At 37.6% G+C, this 22,809-nt stretch overlaps 1 protein-coding gene across 6 annotated transcripts in view; it reads left to right on the top strand.

Moving 5' to 3' along the window:
• Window positions 1–22,809, top strand: part of CACNA1D (calcium voltage-gated channel subunit alpha1 D) — a 168,918-nt gene that overhangs the window by 82,244 nt on the left and 63,865 nt on the right. For all 6 annotated transcript variants that reach the window (XM_021409351.1, XM_021409350.1, XM_021409355.1 and 3 more), the window contains exons 9-11: window positions 10,480–10,649; window positions 18,808–18,895; window positions 20,030–20,056. In XM_021409351.1, the coding sequence (XP_021265026.1) occupies window positions 10,480–10,649; window positions 18,808–18,895; window positions 20,030–20,056 (285 nt within the window). The remainder of the gene's footprint in view (window positions 1–10,479; window positions 10,650–18,807; window positions 18,896–20,029; window positions 20,057–22,809) is intronic.

Consider the following 22,809-nt stretch of genomic DNA (forward strand, 5'->3'; position numbering starts at 1 on the left):
ATTTTTATCTAAACAGTGTTTCTACAATGTGTTTTATAATATCAGATCAATTATCTGTGATAGACTACTTGCACGCAGGAAACTAGGGAAAGTATGGTTTTACCTTACTTTCAGAATCAGCGTATGAAGTGGATGTTTAAAAGTAAAAGAGTAGACATAAAACACATCAATTTATTTTCTTTTATAATTAATCTCTTCCTTCCAAGGCCCACCCTGATTTATAAAGGATGATTTGTGCAGCCAAATAAGCTTTGTTTTATTCAGGGACAAAGATGTCAACTGTTGCAAAATGAAAGGTCTAGCTCTTGCATCACAGCTACACTGTACAAACAAGAAAGAAAAGGACAGAAAAATGAGGGTAGTTGCTGTATGATTTATTTCTCCTTTTGATACTGTTACCTAACATCCCTGTGTGACTAGATTTCCCACTAAAGCCATTAGTGGATTAGGTTTTCACAGTTCCTTTCACTGGCCCTTAAGAAGGTCATAAGCAGCAGTTAGTTTTCTTCCTGTCGTGTGAAGGTGTGCTGTGGGAGCAGTTAATTTGTATTTCCCTTTTCCCTTGCATGACTCAAATTAATTGCTAATAGTCTCAGATTTTTTAATTTTTTAAAAGCAAGTTGTGGAGAAAGTAATGCCAGCTTTGGTGTGTTGATGCACATGTTCACTTCTTCCACTGAAGCCGTGGAAATTGAGAGATTCATATGGCTAAGCTTTTTATTTGATTTAATACCTTTAAAATATTTTATAAGGTTTGCAACATTTTGATAAATTAGCTTCTTTTTTCACTGCATGGTTTCTTTATTTTAATAAGGTAGTTTTTCAAAGCTATTTAAAGTTGAGTTAGATAAATTACTGCATTTTTGATTTCACCCCTCTGCAATTCTGTTATATTTAATGACTCAGACACCTTTAGTATAAACTGTAGGGCATCAGTGTTGGTAATCTTTTAGCAGCTTTTCCCTGTTGCAGTGAGACGGTTTTGGTGAGGAAAGTCTGTTGGAATGTGAAGTTGTTCTAGAGATACTGTTATAATGTAGGGGAAAAGGTGTCCCCTAGTAAGGTTCCATTCTTCAGAAAGTAAATTTCCACTGATTTCTAGGTGTTGTTTGGTCCATAGGGTTCTAATGGGCTCTTAGAGCTCTTCCTACTTGCCTTTGCTTTTCAGTGAACTCAGATGGCGGTAGCACGTGTCATGTGTACTCAGATTTATAATTTCATTCATTCTTAAACTTATTTTCTGCCATGGTTTCACTAATTGCAGTGTCACTTGAGCACTCAGAGCACTTGATGGATTGTCTGCTGGTCGTGATTTCCATGCTGAAGGAAATGATATGAGTAAACTGAGATTTGTGGTGTATAAATACCACCAAAATTGACATTGAGTGGGGGAGGAGAAAGGGAGAAGTGAGTATCCCGGAAAGATATGAAAGACATCTATTATGCCGAACTACTGATTGGTACAAAAATGAAGAAAATGTTCTGGAGAATATGTTTGAAACTCTGATAAGGGCCAGTGTGGAACAGTTACATGGATTTGGTTTGCTCACTGAATGTTTTTATATTTAACACGTAACTATTTTCCACACATTATATATATAGACCTACTTGTCTAAATTTTATGGGTATGCTGAACATTCTGTGGATGTATTTGCATTCATTACCAGAAAGCTCTCTATATATTTCTTATTCTGAGCCAGGCATTGGATGTGTAACACCTGCATTCTTTGTGTTATTTAAGTTAGCTTTTGTGTTTTATGTTCCTCAAACCATAGCATGAAACTTCTTCTATGATAAAACTACAAAGTTAAATCTTACTTAACCAATCAAAGAATGCAAAAATTATGGCAACTGACTTGAAAAGCATGGCTTTGCATACAGATTTTGTAAGTGGAATCTGAATGCCTAATACAATTTTTCTGTATGGAAGTGTTAGTTCCTGTGATATAAAGTTGTGCTGTATACATTTAAATCTGCTGTTTTGATCTGTTTGCGGTTTTGAAACATTCATTAATTCTCTTTGCATCCCTTTGTTACTCTGTGACCATCTGCCCCTTTGTATTTCTGTACTGCCTCTTGTGCACTGCATGTTTGATGTAGATACTGTACAAATGAATGAGAATGATGATTTGGGAGATATTTTATTTTTCATCTAGCCCTTTCTGAAGGTGAGTATTTTCTGGTTGCCCATGTCACTTTTGCCTACTGAAGATGATACTCATAAAAACTCAGTGCATATTTTTAATAGCAGATGTGTAAATTAAGAGAAATATTATGTGTAAATATTTTAATTTTTGAAAGGAAGCTGACTATAGAGGGTTTTTTTTCCTTCTAAATACTCTCTTGAATAACAAGGATGGAGAGAATTCATAGGCTGGAGGTTGTACAACTGCTTTTTTGTTAGCTTCTCTTTTTCAAAATACTACCTTTTTTATACTCTGTATTAGTCACTAGTCTGATTATTCACATCATGCTTGAAGTGAATTCTCAATTGAAAAGCTGTGTTGGCTTGCAGAGCTATATGGGAAAAGGCAGTCTGGAGAAAGATTCCAGTTCAAGCTTTAGAAATGGCTCCAAATCCAGCTCAGATTCCAGATCCGTTGCAGAAATGGGTTACAGAGCCAGCTTTAGAAAAGACTAGAAATGGTTCCAGTTCCAGCAATGGCCTGTACAAATTCTGCTAGGTCTAGCTCTAGTGATGCGCTCTAGGCAGGGGCTCTAGATCCAGCTCTCTAAAGGAGTTTTTAGGTAAAAACATATAGATGATCTCTGACAAAGGCCTTTATAAAAACAGCTCCAGAATGGGCTATTGAAAATGCTCCAGAACATATCTAGGTGGATCTTCAAGAAATCGACCGGACAATCAAAGCTGAGTCCAGCTCTGGAAAAGACCTCAAGAACTGGCTCTAGTCCGACTCTGGGAAAGGGTTCTAAAGGGCTTCAGCGTTGGCAAGAATAATCTTTAGAAAAGTGCTCTAGAAATGGCAATATAGCTATAGACCTCTCTCTAGGAAAAGGTTCTGGCAATGACACTTGATCCCACTTCAACAGAGGGCTCTCTAGAAGCCTAGCTCTAACCTGAGAACAGACTTGATGAACTAGTCTTCCCTAAGCACACTAGAAAAAATTGGCCGTAGATCCAGCTCCAGAAGTATACCTGGAAATGTGTTTGGAAGTTTGATTCAGAATCATGCGTGATGGTTCATATTTTCAGCACGGTGAGTTTTTTGGAATCTACCTGGCCACCTGGAACTATTACCTGATCTTTCATAATAAGACTGCAATTTTGAATTCGTACAATATTTAGAAATGCAGATCAAAATGCTTACTTGCAGCACTGAAAAGCTGCAAATACACACATTCCTCAGATAACTTTGCATCGTCTTTATCTTGGACTGGCCTGCATTTTGCCAGTTCACATTATGAATTTCAAGCTGTGCGTGGTTCTGAATGATTGTTTTAGCTACTGGAAATCACAGGTTGTCATGACATGATCATGCTCTATTTTGATTGCCAGATCTTTTGAGCTAACAGCAGAGAAGGGGTTCAGCCTGCAGATGATATCCTAGAGTACACTTATTTTTCTTTAATAAAATTCCTCTGGTTATGATCTGAGGACTGGGCAGTGGTGCTTTAGGGCAACTTGACACTTGATGGAACAGTACAAATTACAACTAAGTAGCTCCTCAGCAGTTCTAGTTTGGTAAAGAGTGATGGACTTCTTCAGCAACCTGCTTTTACATGTAGCTTTATTACTCACTGCATCTGTATCAGGCATAAGTGGCACCTGTATTCTCTGAACTCATGAAGTACCAGGCAGAAATTGAGAGTTGAGGGCAGACCTCTAAATATTCCTGGATAAAAACCAGAGTGTATCATGACCACCAGAGCAAGAGACAGAAGGCTGAGACTAGAAAGTTAAGTTAGAAATTATAAAGTTAAGGGTTACCTCATAAAAGTAAGAGGCAGGAATTGAGAGATACTCATCAACCCTGAAAGTATCTTTAAAGGTGTGTTGAAAATTTAAATAAATATGCCTATAATTCATCATGCATTAGATTATTTTACTATGAACTGAAGAAATAATAAATGATAAAAGTTCATAGCTTATTTATTGAGAGGCATGGCTTTTAATGATGCATGATAATCTATTCCTCAAGACAGTCCTTATCGTTAGGGGATGGCTTCTGCTGACAGCATCTTCTGCTCAAGGCATTAGTATTTCTTTGGGTAGCCATGGGAACAAGTAAGACCTTTCAAACACACTTTAATACATCTCTGTATGTTGAATTTATTGCTTTACTAGAGGACATAAAATCATGAGCTTTGAAATGTTCTTATATACATCTTTCTACATGCAAGTCTTGTAGATTACTAAGAGAATGTTAATTTTTTGCATTTCTTTCCCACAGTATTATTTGTCATGTTTATAGTGAATCTGAAAGCTAAGGGTACATACTTATCTGTGTCAATCTCGCTGGCAACATCTGTTAATTAATGTAATATAAAATGTATTGGTACAGAGGAGCTTATACACCTAAGGATTATATGCTGTAGTATATACAGAAATAATCATAGAAAAAGACATTTGAATAATGATGTACAAAATAGAAAATGGCAGTGAACTGTCAACCGTAGTCTTTCAGCAAAAGGGATACAAACTGGTTTTGACAGTATTCCTTTCGACAGCAGAGGAAAAGCTTAGTAGAAGAAAGACATCTGGATAAAAATTTAACTCCCTCACACAATATACATTAAAAAAAGAGGAAAGGGACCTCAACTCCAGATCTCACCAGATTATGAGCTAAAGTAGGTTGCTTTTGATCGCTCTGTGACTGGTAAAAACTCAAATACATAAATATTAAAAAAAACAACAAAGAAAAAGGAAATATCCTTGATAGATCAAATATACTAACAGTACATGATGGCAAATTCTCTCAGCTATAAGCAGTAGTAACTAACCAACTGGTCTAAACAGAGACCACTGAAATCTATGGGAGTAATTCAGTACTCTTTAATAAAAGAGCACGAACAGAAGTGCCTTTATTTCAGTCATGTTAGTACACGTCACACAGTCTTATTTAGTCTGGGTTGTGTGAAGTGGCCTCCTGGCTGTTAAAAGCATACCAGTTTTAAAAACTGTTAAAAGTGCTCATCATGATGGTAGGGTGAACATGCTCTGGGGAGTAGAACCTGCCCTCGGTGCTGCCAGTTCTTCCTCTAAGAAATCGAGTGCAGTGTGCCAGGCAGGTTTCTACACAAGGCAGAATGGGCACACCTTAAAGTGCTAATGTAAGTACGGTCTGAAGTATCAGAACTCAATTTTGTTTCTCCATTGCCTCTTCTTTCAAACTGTTCCCCAACTTGATGCTTTTGCAGGTGATTCCATTGCCTCTTTGGCACAACGTGCTATACAGTATGCCTTTTCTCAACTGCTGACCAACTATATGGAAATAACTATGGATAGATAATAATAGTTTGCATTTTTATGTCAAGAACCCAATTCTCTTTGCTCAAGGAAAATTTATGCTATACTTATATTTCTGCAGAAATAATTCTGTGGTGTTCAGCGTATGATTTTTTATTATTTATAACAGAAGGGGTAAGATGTACAAATATCCAGTAATTAAAGATGTGATGTCACTTAACCTTTTAAATTATCTTTTTACGCCTGGGTTAAGCAATAGGCCCAGCATGAGTTGTTGTCTGTGCTCACTGTGCAGTTTGAGTTCTCTGATGTGATTCTGCTGATTTGTTGGTTGGTATGGTTACCACTGCATGAAACCTCTTCTGAGTCTGGTGGCCAGCACTGTACTTCTGTGAGTACATTTTTGTGATTGTGTGACTCTTTTCTGTGAACTGAGAGTCTAGGGTGTCTGGGTGACAGTTCTGCATATAGCGTTCCCACCACGCTTTCCATGTACCAGACCCTGTGCACAGTAAGCTACATACTGCAGTAGATGAGTTCTCTCTCTCATTCTGGCTGCATAGGTTTGCAGGGTCAATAACACGGCCAGCCAAGAAGTAGCATCCTGGTTTACAATTAAAGATGGAACTTGTTTCCTATCATCACTGCCTCAGTGATGCACACGAGATACAGCAGACTCATCTCACCAGGTTTCCATTTAATTTCTACTGGTGTGTCAAATCAGAGTAGCCTCTCAGAGTTTTTCAATTTATAGCAACTTGGGTGGAGACTGATTAAAATTGCATTTTAGTGGGGAGACCCTTATCAGTGTTACCACAGTCACAACATCTCTTTGAATACAATTTTTGTCAAGCTAATTAATGAAACAAATAAAAAAAACGACAACCAAATTTACACTTTCACATACCAGAATCAGGTCACTTTTATCAAAACAAAATGAAATACTTATTTTGAAATTAGCCCTTACTACAGACATTTGTGAAAACAAATATTTCCATAACGGAGGCCCACTTAACACAATTAACGTGCAGCTTCCTAAGCCTGTCATCTTCGTAGGCTTCTGGGCTGAGTACTGATCACAGTCAGAGAGGCCAGTTCAGGCCATTGGTCTAATGATGCTTAGATTAATGATGCCCACATGACCAGAAGCCTTTCCTTTCTGCCCTGGAACTAGCCTACACTCTATATAGCTGTGAAATAGTGTACAAGCAGCTGTCTTATTCCTCCTTCCAGGAAAACAGCCAATATCTGCATATTTGTCTATATATCCGAATATCTTGTTGTCTAAATGTCTTTATCAGCAGTTTTAAAGAGCCAGCATTTCTCCTTTGCTTCACCTCCAGCAACTTTTTCAATTAACTTGTTTTTTTTTGGAAAAAATACATTTTCTCTGCTAACAGGGTAATCATTTCATTTCCACTTCAATTTAATTCCGGTCTTATACGTGATATTTGTGTAAGAGGAGTGTGTATATTCATTTATCTGAGAGATGTCAGTTCATTGTGGCTGCCATTGAAAAAAATACCAGAGAGCCTGATCCCTCACCTCAGGAAAATGCAGTTTTTCAGGTGTGTTACAGAATCATAGCATGGCTTGGGTTGGAAGGGACCTCGAAGATCATCTAGTTCCAAGCGCAAAGCCATGGGCAGGGTTTCCAGCCGCTATATCAGGCACTAGATCAGATTGCCAAGGACCCCATGCAGTCTGGCCTTGAGCACCTCTATGGATGGGGCACCCATAGCTCCCTGGGCAGCCTTTGCTGGCGCCTCACCACCTTCTTAGTGAAAATCTTCCCTCTGACTTCTGATCTAAAGCCTCCCCTCTTTTAGCTTAAAGCAGTTCTCCCTTGTCCTCCATCTATCTACTGGTGTAAGAAGTCAGTCCCCCTGCTGCTTGTAAGCTACTTTCAAGTACTGGAAGGTCACAGTGAGGTCTTCCCAAAGTCTTCTCTTCTCCAAGCTAAACAAGCCCAACTCCCTCAGCCTTCCTTTCTTAAAAATGGGAGTGATATATCCCTTTTTACAGTCACTGGGGACTTCGCCTGACTGCTGTGACTTTTCAAATATGATGAAGAGTGAGCTGGCAGCTGCATTGGTCAGTTCCTTCAGGACCCTGGGATGCATGCCATCAGTCCCCATAGACTTCGATGCTTTCAGTCTCATGAGGTGATTTTGGACTTGCTCTTCTCTTATATTGGGAGGGATTTTGCTCCCCCAGCTCCCACCTGGAGGTTCAGGGATCTGAAAGACACAAGAAGCCTGGTTGCTAGTGAAGACTGAGTCAGAGAACTCATTCAGTACCTCAACCTCTTCCATGTCTGTTACAACCAGCTTTCCCTTCTCATTTATCAAAGGGGTACACTCTCTCTAGTCTGTCTCTTCTGACCAGTGTACCCTTCTTGTTCTTTTTCACATCCCTCACCAAGTTTGGTTCCATCCCTGCCTTCTTCCCAGGCCACACATCCCTGCTTCGGCTGTCCGTACCTGCCCTTATCTCTCGGTTTGACCAGTAGGTCCTTGCTCAGCAAGGACAGTGTGGACAGTTAGGTTTTTAGAATTAAGGAAAAAATTTTAAACGTTATGGAAATTAAGCACCACTACATCTCTCCCTACTGATAAATTGCCACAGCATCTAACCAAGACTAATGTCTGGCTTCTGTGCTGTACTGAAGGGAAAGGTCATAGATAGCTCTGTGTATAAAAACTGTGCTTAATCCTCTGCATGCAGCTATTTTAATATAAAGACAAGGTTAAAGGGGGGCTCAGTCATGGGTGAAGTGCTGTTCAAAGTAGCAGCCTTGCCAACTGTTTCATTTTACAATGCTCTCATACAATAACAGCAGTTCATTTTACTTTACCCACGCAAATCACAAATTCCTCACTCTAATGAAAGATACCAAAAGACAAAACAAGAATACTGAGCAAAAGCTAGCAAAGGTTATTGCTTCTGATTTCATAGTATGCTATGATAGCTCTTTTTTCCAAATGTACTGCCTGTGCAGTCATGGGTACGTTGCCCCAGTCAGATGTGAAGGACAGCTTCTTTGATACTCTAAGATGAGCCTAAACACAGGATTGATAAACCAAAAAATTTCTTACAGGCATGTGACATCTGCTGCCAGAAAAATGAAATCCTTAATTTTTTTTTAATTAAATTTTTAACGAAAGCAGTTATCCCTCAAAGAAATCTGCTGAGTGCTGCCTCTCACAAGTGTTTTTGTGGAGATGACCTTCACCTCACCCTTGGGTGCTAGGTGAAGGATAGCAAATGCAAAGCAAGCACTGGCATTCTTCAGCTACATTAAGGTGTCATCAGATAGAACAGGATGATCTCCATGTGCCAAAACTAATTTTTGTTGAATTAAGTCCTTAACTGTAGTTGTAGTGTCTGTCTCTCAGATTTTGCAACTGTAAGTATTTCACTTCTTCAACATAACAAACGTAAAAAATTCTGGATAATTGCATATAAAGAGCTTAACCTTAAATTTACTAATGTCAAAGCAGAAATGTAGTGTTTAGATGATGTTTGGAGACTGAAAATAAAATAAGAAAAATTAGGAAAAGCAAAGATTATACATCTACAATTCCAGATAAGGAGTGTATGTCACGGAATTGAAATAATTTTCTGAAAAATCGTTAAGACTTTCTATCATTTTTCTGTGTTTTGTTATCAGGGAAAAATAATATTGATAATTCTGTTTAACATGTTCAAATATTTTGCAAGCCTTACACTTTTGAATGCAAGAATTTCCTATTTTTTTTTTTAAATTTGAACAGAGGCATTTTCAATGCTTTAATAATTTTCCTCTTGAACATGTGCTAATTAGGGAATATTTTCAAGTGAAAGTTCACAATAAATAAAGGAGTTGTAAATCCATAGTAATAGAAATTGTTATAGCCATTTTCTGGATTTATTTAGCCCTATTATAAGATAAATAAGTTAGTCAGGAAAAGCTTAATTTTTAATCCTGAATTTTTTGTCCTGAATTCTAATCCTGTTACCATATAGTTCAAAAGATGCTTATCTACCCCCCATCAAACAGGTTGATACTCAGATAAATAAAAAAATGCTTGATCCTCCTGGCAGAGTGAGTTATGCATTTGGAGACTGTGTATTAGCGTATCACACTGAGTGTTTTAACAGTGTCAGTGTATGAAGTGTGATGCAAGAGCTTACTTGACGTTTGTCCTGAGACATATATAACTATAAGGGGGTTGTAGGTTCTTGGGGTGATTCAGGTTGGAAGGCTCCTCGGAAGGTCATTGTATGCACCCCTCTTCTCAAAGAGTGTGACTTTATTAGTTTAAAGGTATTGCATGAAAATTCAGGGAATGGACCAAATCACAAAGTTAAAGTAGGCAAAGTCAAATACTGTGTATTTCTCGAGATGGGGGCAACCAGGCAGGGGATTCAACTTATGTAAAGAGATGCAATTCTCATCTATAAAAACAGAATTTCCAGGATCTATTACAGAGAGGAGTGGGACAAAACATCCAGATCTCAAACACCGCAGGTGTCTCTGCGTGATATAATAAAGAGAGAGCTTGTTAGTGATGTTCTGCGAATGAGACGTGGCAGCAGGTATCTTTGGACATGGACAATCAGCCATAGCTGGAAGAGGAAGGAGGTTTTTTGAGACTGAATGCCAGAATTTCCTTTCACTGAAAGTAATACTCAACTAAGTTCTCTGACATCACTTTATTCATGCAATCCTGTTTATCTTCTTAGCCATTAGATACAGTTGATATTTAAAACTACTGATAAGAGCACATAAGCAAATGGTGGCATATAAACTGTCTAGGAAGAGTTAAGAATCTTGTTTAATTTTCAGTTAATCATAAGAGCTCTGAAAGTTTTGATGTAGTACAATGGGGATTTGCTGTGACTTCTTTGCACCACTGTCTTGTTTTCAAAAAACTCTCAAATCTTCTGTGTGGTTGATGCAGCTCATTTTCTATGTCAGTATGTTATTCTGCAGTGTCAAGACCTAGATCAAAATCTCTGGCAAGTTGACAATCAGTATTTTCTTCTGCTTTATCTGAATTTGATAGGGAATTTTCCAAGGAAAGAGAAAAAGCCAAGGCCCGAGGAGACTTTCAGAAGCTACGTGAAAAACAGCAGCTTGAAGAAGATCTGAAGGGATATTTAGACTGGATTACACAGGCAGAAGACATTGATCCTGAGAATGATGAAGAGGCTGATGAAGAAGGCAAACGGAACAGTATGTGTTCTTTACTCGGTGCTGATTCTGTGTGGAATGGTTTGACTGCTTTTAGTGAGTTACATAGGAGGATGCAGCTTAGCTGGTGTTGCTTTCTGATTTAAAGTTTACGTAAGTGTTTATTAGCAGAACAATCATGTTCATTAATATATTGGTACTTGAATTTATGGAAGAGATATTAGAATTTTACGATAAATTTAGAATTTTTCTCTGACCTGTCCATGTACAAATCATAGCCTGCACTCAGTCTACTGAGATTCAAAAACTTTGCTTTATTTGTGTTCTCTACAAAGTTAGTGCATGTCAGCTGCATACCACTAAGTGTCATCGTGAATCCTTGAACAAGGAGAACATGTGTTTATGTGCAGTTGCATGCAGTAGAAGCAATGACTCAAAAAGCTTAAAGTATACCCTCAAAACTCCAGTAGAAAAATAACCTTGGCTACTAGAGAATTTTTTTGAGTTTCAAAGTAAGGAAATGACACTCTAGATCTTTCTGATATTTAAGAGTACTTTTATCTAAGATCTTTTCTACTAGAAGTTTTCATACGCAATTAGAAATTGGGAAATCTTGGGGCACTTTTATTGAGTGGTAAGGAGTATAATTGTTACTTACAGTGTATTAGTAGTGTATATAGTAGTGTATAAGGAAAACAGTGGTCTATTACCACAATAACCTTCTAGTGCTTCGTGACCAGAGTGCCAACATAAAGAAGCAAGTTAGTTTTGTGATACTGCAAAAACTAAAAGTTATCATCTGATTTCTGTATTCAAGAAATTTTAATTAACAGCAGTGTTTTAATGCAGTAATTTTGTATAAGGTATTTTAGTCTCTTAGCAGTTTTTACATAGTAATAAGTGAAAAGAGAACTAGTGCTGTATATAAATGACAGCATGGATGTTGCTAGTATAATACTAAATGTAAGATAAAAGCCCAAATTTCAATATACAGATTGATTTTAAATAGCACCTTATTATTCGGGTAATACTCCAGCAAGTATACATAAGGCAGTGTGTCACAAGCAGTTTGTCAAAGGCAACTCAGAACATTTTTTGTGTTGAAATAATTCATTTTTACTGTACTTTTTTTCACTAATGCTGCTACTTTGTGAGCTGTTCTTGAAAACTATGGTCCTTTTCAGAAGCTTAAATATTGACTGTTGAAGAAATGAGCAACAGTATTATACTGCACTAATTTATAAGTCAACATTACAGATAGAAATATCAAGAATTTCAAAAACTAGTGAAAATGAGGTGATTTGACACTGAGGTATCTGTTTTTAAACTTAGCTCTATATTGCCTGTAGTTAAGTTTCTTAAACTTGTAAGTTTCAGAAATGTATTAGTGCTCTAGATTGAAATAAAAGAGGGGTCTGGGTCTGTATTACTGACTGGAAGGAAACTGATGTCTTTATGAGAAGCTGGGAAGCAACTTGTGGGCTGATAGTGATGCTATCAACAAGTAGAGTTTTATCTACAGCAGAGAGCAAAAGCCAGAGAGTTCATGGAGTTGACTGTGTTAATTATTGTTAATAATTTTGTTTGGAAGGTATGCATAAAATATGAATTTGTCAGTATACAATCCTTAAATTGAGAAGTGAATAAGTGCATATTTTACAAGGTAAAGATACTGTACTAGTCCACCATATGGGGTTATGGATGATGTCAGACTTGCACGGTGTTGGAGAACTGTGCTGTGTCTTGTGGTTGCCATCGGCTTGGTTTGCAAGTCTGCAGGCAAAATTCCTGGGAACTTTCTGCATCTTGTTCCAGTTGTCTGCTTGTTAATATGCTGCAGAAGAGCCCTTTGCTTCAGCATTCTTTAAACAGTTTATAGATTGTGTTGGGCTTTCATAAATCAAAACTACTTGTTTGCTTAGTTGTTGGTTCTGAGAGAGCTTTTTAATCTAAGTTGTTAATGTAGGCATTCTAGGCTAATTTAAGAGCTGAAGATGATTTCCTGTGTAACAATAGGATAGGAGATGTAATTAATTAATTAAATCCCAAGAACTGAATTTCAGATGATTGCTTCTATTTTAAATATAAAACATCAAAGCCAAGTTACTAACATGAGAAATACCAAAGAATACTAGAAGCCTCTTTATCAGTGTTGTAAAACTACTGAATACTTTGTGTTGTATCTTCAAAGCCCTTATACATTGCCTGTCAGCTGGTCCTAATACCCCTACAAAGCAAACATTTGCAGTATTCCTTTGACTTCTGAGAAAAGTATTTGAAATGTAGACCTTAGTGAAGGAATTTACAGTGGGGTCATCAATACAGCATTGCTCTTCAATGAATAATGTTTCCTTTGCAGGTGGTCAGCTTTTGTATACTTACGGGACATCTCTTTAGTCCCACCAGCTTGATGTCTACTACTCTAGCAGTAGAGCATAAAGAGAGCTGGCAGACCTGATGCGATTGCTGCTTCTGCAGCTCTGCTGGCATCGTAGGTGTTGTTCTAAGAAGGAAAGAGAAGTAAGAAATCAGGGTGGTAAAGGCCTCAGTATGCTGAGCCCTTAACTGTGGCTGAGAAGTTGTGATCCGCTTCTGGCAAGATACTGATCTTAACATCAGTTTTTCTCCACGAAGCAGACACAGCACACACAATTATCTGGAGTGGTCTCTAAGTTGTACATTCCAGTCACATTGCAAAAATCATTTCTGGTTTGGCTGAGTCATAAAAGGTTCAAAAAACGCTTTGCGCAAGCTCACTATTTTGTTTTACAGTGAGCTATTGATCTGCAAGCATTCCTTTGGCACTGAGCAGGCTTGCGTATGTGTATGTCGAGTGGAAATTTCCAGCAAATAGTCTCCTAGCATTCCTCTGGGTTTATGCACGTGTGCTTAAATATGGGGCTCAGGATTTCATTTTTAGGACCAACTACTGCAAGATGTAAAGCAGGAAGGTTTGCTCAAGCACTCCACCTTGTATTGTCTTGCATTCAAAGGTGTTCTGCTGCGCATCATGTTGCATGGCAAGGTGTGATGAGAGAGAGCATGATCTATCTATCCAGTTACTCCAGAGAAAGCTTTTGGGTTAGGAGCATAACTGTAATAATGAACTACTTGTTTGTGAGTGAGGTGAAATGTTGCTAGCTGTCATCAGGTTAATAATCTTGAGTAGTAAAGTTAGGAAATAGATTTAGTCCAAATAGACCAATGATTTCTTGCTTCAAAGAATGGTCTTTGAAGCAAAAGACAGGGCTGGGCCCCAGTATGAGTAGAAGAAGCATTTACAACCTGCTAAACAGCCACAGTCCTACACTGAATGCCTCTGGACAATCAAGATGCCACTGATGATACGGTGATGGAAGGTCACCATAGTGTACTTCCATGATGTCAACGAGCTTTGGGTATAGGATACAGGAGATCTCCCCATAGCAGGAAAAGGTACAGATCTCAAAGGCAGTTAAATCAATAACTATTGGCTTTTACACGATCTTTTAAAAATGTTTAGGTTTCTTTGCATTTTAAAAATTCTAGCTAGAGTTATTTAGGTTCTAACATAAGTTATTTACGTATGAAAACCATGTATTTGTACTTTTTTTTTTTCCTGCTAGTGAACAAGTATTCTTTGCTGTTGAAAAAGGGAAAACCTTTTAACAAGTAGAATTGTCATTGTGTCTCCAGGAAAAGGGACAAGCTGTTATCTTTATATGAACTAATAGCTGCTTACCCTGAGGTCAACAAAACGAATCTCCTCTTGACTTCGAAGGAATTCGAATTTAGCTCAAATTCCAAAAATCCTGAGAGGTGGGGGCTGTAGCTCTGATAAGTTTTTTTCTGTTGGTAATTTCAATTTGTTTTGTCTAATATTGCTTGTGCTGTATATACGGACACGTTTTTATTTCTTGCGTTGCAACTGCTGCCATCTACTGTGTAAATGCTGGGATTACATGTACTTAACGCGAAGGGGTTACACTGGCTGACTTAATGGAAGAAAAGAAGAAAAGCAGACTTAGTTGCTTTGGCCGGTCTTCCAATAAACATGGTAAAACATGTTCGAGTTTGCAGTTGAGCTTTCTCTGCATTTGATGTGATAGCTGTTGAAAGCACATGTTATATGCATTTTCTGTAACACAGACATACACATCTACAGCATGGAGACGCTGGTGCATGCAGTTCTGCTCTTCTAAGTGCATGTTTCTGAATGACTGGTGCTGCAGTGCTCTGCCTTCTTAGAGCATAGTTTTAAATCTGTTTAGATTTTATCTGAAGTGTTTTTGAATGTTTTTATTTAAGTGCAGGCTTTCTTTTTTAAAGATACCATATACAAAATATGTTTTAAATTCAGGTGTGAAAAAATCCATGACAGTATATCACAAGCTTTATAATTTATTGCAGGTTTAAAATATCGTGGCTTCAATATAATAATAATATTTACTATTGTAATTCTAATTTTAATGTAGAACATAACAACAATAACAAAAAACCTTTTACTATATCTGCTCTTGTTTTTGATAGTTTTCTGTAATTTGTGTTTTCTTCATTTTGTCTCCCACTCACAGTGGAGACAGATAGGGGTTCTAGTGTGTTACATATTTTCCATTCTGTTTCCTTTTAATACTGGTGAATGTATTGATTTGACATAATCACAGTGACAGCAGTTAGGAGATCTGGTTTTAGTCCCATGTAAAACAAAGTTATTGGAGCAACTGATATCCTTGCTGTCATGAAACGACAATGTCACAACCACTGTGACTCAGACTGAGGCTTGCAAATCTGGTCCGTAACAGAATGCAAAAGATTAAGTCAGGAACTGCTAGGACCTGATGGACTCATTTTCAATAAACATTGAATCAGCTTAGAATTATTTACATACTCATATGTGATAAGATGGATTATTTCACTCTCCTTCCACTATCATGTAACCAAACCATTTCAGCCTATCTTGAGTTTTCGAGGGCTGACTGACAAAAAGAGAGAGCCCGTAAGAATAAATGTTGTCAGTACCAAAATTAAATCTGCACTGTGCAAGCAGATACCTCACTACAGTGTCATGTGGAACATTTTTCTGGCAGCCCCTCCATAAGCTGACCTTATCCTGAGGTGCTTCATAGACCAAGCAGTGAGAACCCCTTCTTTCTGATGTGCTTTCCGGACATAAAGTAGATTTAGGGAAATTTGTGATGAATTTTCAATGAATTCTCTTCTAGGTTTTTTTTTTTTGTTCTCATTTCCTTTGTGATTACCTCAAAGATTTGGCATAAAGTATTCAGAAAATCGACATACTGATCTGACAAAGAATTAGGACAGTATTGAATTTTATGGAACTATTAGTCAACTGTGGTTGGCTAATAGCCAACCAGCTATTAGCAGGCACAAGGAGACCATTCTGCAAGGTTCACTCTAGAATGTTGCCAGTATAGTACCATGTTTAGTAATCATAAGATTCTCTCCGGTAGCTATTTTCTTATCCTCATAAACAAAATGTAATAGCAGATACTTTTGACCTAATTTCTCTATCCTCAGGAAGGTATCAAGCTGCATGCTGTATGGGTAGCTCTACTGCCTAATGCAAGCATTCTTTCCTTTAAAATAAGGGCAAAAAAAGACAAATTAAGAAAATCTGCTGTCTTCCTATGAGTGCTGGAGTACCAGTTTAAAGACCTCAAAGCTGGCCTTCTGTGCACTGTGCCCAGCACACACCACCCTCACAAAGCTGTGCTCTTGGAACTGAGTCTTTTCAAGACTTGCCAAGTTGCTTGCAATAGTTAGCGGGAATGTGGTCATGCAGTGCTCTTGCTCTTTCCTTCTAGCTAAAGGTTTAAAGACTTGCCAGCACTGTTGGAGCTAGACTTCCACATGCTGCTTTTCTCAGTACTTCTGTCAAGTTTTTCTGTTGGCGTACAAATTACAGGATAGTAGAAGTTGTGTTCCTCATTTCAACTGAACTGCCATGGTTCTTTTTCTCTTCCCTTTTGGTAACACAGCACCTGCAAGTCACTAATGACACTAGAGCAGTACCCTGTTTGAAATAAAAGGTGACATCCTGGCTGTATTTAAGCTATGGAACTGACAATAGGAACAAAGATTTTTGTCTTTGAAACTTTGTTTTTCTTAATGCAGTTGTGTTCAAAAAGGGCTGATATCACTGGGTAGACATGGATTAAAATTATATTACTTTAAACATTTTTTTAAATTATATTACATGTATTCAAAATAAATAAGCACTTGTGTGATACTGAGTGACTGGATTCTGGGTACTACTCTTAGATGAGAGAAGGGTTGGTGTATTGGACACAAGCATGAGAGGCAGTTGCACATGTTGCCCTTGTAAAACGTACTGCAAAGGTGAGCCTAGCTCTGTTTTTATATTGCGGCTCTTAATAACAATGTTTGGAACAAGACTTCTGCACTCTTATGTGTGCAGTTGCCCATGACAAATGCTGAAATGTTCACTAGGCGGCTATCAGGTTGTGTTTCCTAACAGTGTAATATCACACAGCAAAAGATAACTATTTCCATTCCTAACTAGACAGGGAAACTCCTTGCATTTATTGCAACTGATTTTTAAGTAACAACTCTTCATTCTGAAGATCTGAGACAGTGCTTGGAAAAGTTTTGTGTTTTCCTTCTTAAACAGTTGTCAATATTAATTGAATTTGGATACCAACAAAGATTACTTGCTTTAGTTTTGAATGAAATTCCTTTTAACTCCATGACTGAAAGCTGTGAAGCTGATACAGGACTAGTACTATTCATTTTTCTTTTAACTTCCATTTATATAATATTATAATTGAGGCACTTGCAGGTGCTGACCAGGGGTTATTTGTGTATACTGTAGTTAAAGTAATGTTTAAAAAGAATAACCAAAACAGAAGAACCTTGTGAAAAAAAGTTTTGCTGTGCTTACTGCTTGGAGTGCCTTGTTTGATTCAAACACGTGCATGGACATTTTGGATCTTCCTTTGCTATGCCAAGTCTGTGTTTAGCATATCATACCATGGCGACTTACATTTGTGGGGGCAGGTTCTCAGCTTTGCTGCATAGAGTTGTCAGTCTCTCAAATATGGAAGTGATGAGCATGTAAACCTTCCTACCTGTGACCACTAGCATGTATCTCTAGGTCAGTACTGAGGCAATATAGAAAAAAGCAACAAACTATCAGGAGGCACAACCCATAATACCTTTAAGATATTATTTCATGCTTTTTTTTTCTTGCTGTTCTACAGTAATTTCCACCTTCTCTCTCTTTAGTATAGTATTTCTACTATATAAGCCAGAAACATTAATTTGACATTTTTCTTGTTCCTGAGGTTTTCCTTTAGTGCTTGCTTTGCATAGAGGTACTGTTCCCCCCAGGAAGTACTGAGAACTTTGGTTGTTCATCCTTTCCTAACACTTATTCTACATTGGTAGACGTAAATGGTGATGAACAATTGTCAAGTGAGCTTTGTCTAATAAATCATTAGCTGCAATTGGTAACTCTGATCCCTGCTTGAGTGGGGATTGGACCAGGTGACCTCCAGAGGTCTCTTCCAACCTCAACTGCTCTGTGATCCACCACATGTGCAGTAATTAACTGATGTGTTACAAATGTAATGACCCCCTTTTTACTAGCATCCCTTGTAATACCCATTCTGCCATTCCGGGTGCTCCTTCCTGACTTCTCATATGATAATTTGCAGGCACAATTAATTTTTAATGTCTTACCTTGATAATTTCGTAATGGAATCAAAAGCATAGAGTGGTCAGTATGATCAAAGTGCAAGTCCCTATTTTCACAGGAACTTTAGTATTTCTTGGAATTAGCAATATGTTAGCAAGAGTTCAACTGATAATCACCTCCAAAGTGGTAACAGGACACTTAAAAGGTCACAGAATCTAGCACTGGTTTATTTATTAGGATTACTCTTCTCTTTGTTCCAAAATCTCTCTACATTGTATACTGTAGTGCATTTTCTGCAGTTATGATGAATCACTGAAACAAAACAAAAAGTTATAATACATTCTGGAATTCTGTGTGCTTTCTTTTGCTACATGTGAAGGACTGATGAAGTGTCTTTTTAACTTCATCTGCTATTCCTCAGCCCTTCTGAGCTCTCATTAGATCTGCAAAATGTGGAAGCATTCTTGTCATAGAGCAGGAGATCAGATGCTGTGTAATGCCCTGCTTGGCTATCAGTCTAAAACAATTGCTGTCTCCTAACAGCAAGCATGCCCACCAGTGAAACCGAGTCAGTGAACACAGAGAATGTGAGTGGAGAAGGAGAGAACCCAGCATGCTGCGGGAGCTTATGGTGAGTACACACTGAAGGTTTTGAAGCGTTCTCCTGCTGTGGTTCAGCCCCACGGGCAGCTCAGCACCACGCAGCAATTGGCTCATTCCCCCACAGTGAGATGGGGGGGAGAGAACTGTAAGTGTAAAAGTCCTAGAACTTGTGGGTTGAGGTAAAGAAAGAAAGAAAACAAACAAAAAATGTGATACGCAGTGCAGTTGCTTACCACTTGCTGACCAATGCCCAGCTGGTCCCTGAGCAGTGACAGCCCCACCAGCCAACCCCCAGCTTTTATTGTTCAGCGTGACTCTGTATTGTATGGGTTACCCTTGTGTCCAGTTTGGGTCAGCCATCCTGGTTCTGTGCCCTTCCAGCCCCACTTGTGTTGTCCCTGCCAACATGAGAAGCCGTAAGTCCTCAACTAAGTGTAAGCACAGCTCTGCAACAACTACGATATTAGTGCATAATCAACATTATTCTCATCCTAAATCCAAAACACAGCACCATACCGGCTACTAGGAAGGAAATTAACTCTATCCTAGCCAAAACCAGGACACCTCCTCATCTCAAAATTTAAAAGAATCATTCTCTCCCCATTGCTTATTTAGCCAAAATTGCTTTCAAAAATTCATCTCAAGCTTTGTGCAGCAAATTTTTGGCCTTTTTTTAATGTTTTATGTTAAACCAATGATTCTAGCATTAGTGCCCTCCTAAACTTCAAGTTAGGAAACATGTAGGTAAGTTCAACTAAACTTCCAATGGCATCATATTTTCCTGTAAGCTTTTATTGAATGCAGCAATTATCCTAAATGGAACAATATGAACAGTATGGAAATTGTATCCGCAATGGTGTTTGCTGTTTCTTTGCACAGAATTTCATGCTTTCCAGGCATATTCTACACAATCAGATAATTTACTTAGCTTTAAAGGATTTCCTTTCTTTCACTTAGAATATTTGTAGAGCTTTTAGATGGTATTACAGAAAATAAATAACAGATAGTAATATTTCAGCATTCCCAAAGCATTTTGGGGAGCTTATTTTTATGCATATGTAATTCCAATTTATTGATTTGAAAAATCATTCCAAAGAGATGATTGAATTTGTGTTAGCTAATTTTTCATCACTCTTAAAATTTTGTTTTTCTTTTCTTTCAGTCAAACCATCTCAAAATCCAAGTTCAGGTCAGTATTTTCCTCTCTTTTTTTAATCATTTTTTTTTCTTTGTACACTTTACACATCATTATGGTCTAAGATGTTTATTTTTTATTTATTGTGCTTTAAATTTTACTGTTTCAAAATGACAAATCCTGATCTTATTTTCACTCTTTTGGCCTGATTCTCACTCCAGCCTCAGGAATGTTGTTCTGCAAGGGAAGTACACTGTGTCTCAGGGCAAAGTAAATCAGGATGTAATTTGTCAAAATTATTTGTTTGACTGTGAACTTTTTTGCTTTTGGATAAAAGGAGAAAATACTTTTTATTGCATGTATTACTTACTATGCCGCAGGTGAAAACTGAAGTTAGTATTTGGAAATATATTTCTGATGAGTTAGATGGCTACTTGGTTAAGAGTTTTATATCCTGGAAAGATACAGCAATTATCTGCCAGTTTATATCAACCACACATTATCCTAGCATACGTATATAGGTAAATATGATCTATTTGTAATCTTCCAGGTGGATTTGAGATGTTTTGATACTAGAGCTGCTGCTTTTCTCTTCTGGTAGTGAAGGCAAGGGTTCCTGCACAGATGTTACTGCCCACAGTTACAGAAGAATTTGTCTTGAGCATCAGTCTTTACATCTCTGTGAGCAGACTAGTGAAAACACGAGGCACTCCAAACTCAAAGATGCAAGAATTACACATGTGATTCTAGCAAGAAAGTCCAGTTTTGAAAAATGTCATGTTATTCTGAAACACCACAGATAAAAAAATAATCTGAAAATGAATGTTGCTAGTTTTATATAGATCTACTAGAAATGTAAAAAATACAAATGGATTGCAGATAACCAAGTTAAACATCATAGGCTGTGGTGACTGATTTGATGGGATGCTGAGTTTTAAGTTGAAGGAGAGAAGATTTAGGTTAGATATCGGGGGAAGTTCTTTACCAAGAGAGTGGTGAGGTGCTGGAACAGGCTGCCCAGAGAGCTTGTGGATGCCCCGTCCCTGGAGGTGTTCAAGGCCAGGTTGAACTGGGCCCTGTGCAGCCTGGTCTAGTATTAGATATGGAGGATGGCAGCCCTGCCTGTGGCAGAGGGGTTGGAGCCTGATGATCCTTGAGGTCCTTTCCAACCCAAGCCATTCTATGATTCTATGATTCTGAGTTCAGTCATGGTGCAAGTCTAGATTTCCCATTTCAAGCTGGTTTCAGATTTGTGACTAGGACCTAAAGGACCAATTCTTGACCAAATGAAAGTGATACTGGGAACATATTTGTGAGAATAATGGTTTACTCATGACTAGTTATGAAGAAAAAGTGATAAATTATTTAATGAGAACATAAACACTGAACAATTTGGTTTGTTGTAACAAACAGTATCAATTAAAAGTGTCCTTTGTGGTTTGAATACTTATTCAACTGCTATATTTTGTGAAAAATGCTTCATAATTTCATAAAACAGTACTATGTCATTGCAAATTTATGAAAATGGATTTTTTCTTCAAAATAAAAGGATATGTTTCATTCTTCCCCCAAAATTATGTTAGTATTTTATAACTGGGAGGAATAGTTACTAAAAAATAGAAAACTATTGATAGAAATTCATATAATTTGTTTTCCTATTTTGTATATTCCCAAGTTCTTTTGTCACAGCAAGCCATCTACTTACTGATTATTTCTATTTATTTCTTTAGTTATTCCAATCTATGAAGGCAGAACATTACTGTTTTTTCCTTTTTGAATTTGTATTTCTATAGATTTTTTAATATGCTCATATCGTTCAAGCACTTGTACATGTGCGTGCCATTGCATACTCTTCAGAAGTGTTTTCATATGTGCACCATTTAGCTGGAGCATTTTGTCACTGATTCCACAGACCCCAGAGAAGAAAAGTCCCATTAGCTTTAGAGAGTGATGACTCACAGACATTGAGGGTGCTCTTGGCTCGTATGAGTAGAGAGATCCAAACAATATTATCTTTGTCTCACTGGCTTGGCTTCAAAGATAAAGTGTTCTGTAAGTCTAAGGAAAGCTGTTTTGCCTACTCTGTAGTGAGCCTTCCCAGTGCTGGCTGTGGGCATCGTGCTCTTGAGCCAAGGACTGGCAAGATATGAGTGTTCTTGCATGTAGTGTTGCTTTAGGTCAGGACAGGGTATTTTTCCTTTAAATAGTTAGAGTACTGCAAAGGTCTGAAACATCTTTGTACCAGTATCAAAACATGTATTTATTTCCAATGCTACAAGCTGAAGGTGTGCAAAGAAAATGTTAATGTCTGAATGCATCAACAACTCAGATGTTTTTATTACGGCATTATTGTATGTAGATACTATTTACTGAAAGAGATTTAAAGCATTTCTAACCTTACATATACTCAATACATTATCTGCTAATTCAGGCACTGGAAGTGCTAACCAATTCACCTAGTTATTTGTAACAATTTTCAAAAGCTATTAGTGTCATTTTTGTGATACTGCCTTGTTTGATCCTGTCTGAATTGTGCCCATAGTTTATCTTAAAGCCTACATTTTCAGACTAAACGTCATCTGAATTCTGTTTCTTTTGCTTTGTGGGCTTTTCTTTACTACTATTAATTTTATGGGGCCTGGAAAGACAGATTACTTAATTGTCCTGTTACTCAATGAAATATTGAATCCAGTTCAATATAATTGTCACTCCCAAAGTTGTGGTTTACTTTTAAAAATACTCAACAAAATCTAAAAGAGGAATAAGAAATTAGCACTCCTTAATCTGCAACTGATAATAATTTACAC

Source organism: Numida meleagris, chromosome 11 (assembly GCF_002078875.1).
Source record: "Numida meleagris isolate 19003 breed g44 Domestic line chromosome 11, NumMel1.0, whole genome shotgun sequence".
Taxonomy (NCBI): Eukaryota; Metazoa; Chordata; class Aves; order Galliformes; family Numididae; genus Numida; species Numida meleagris.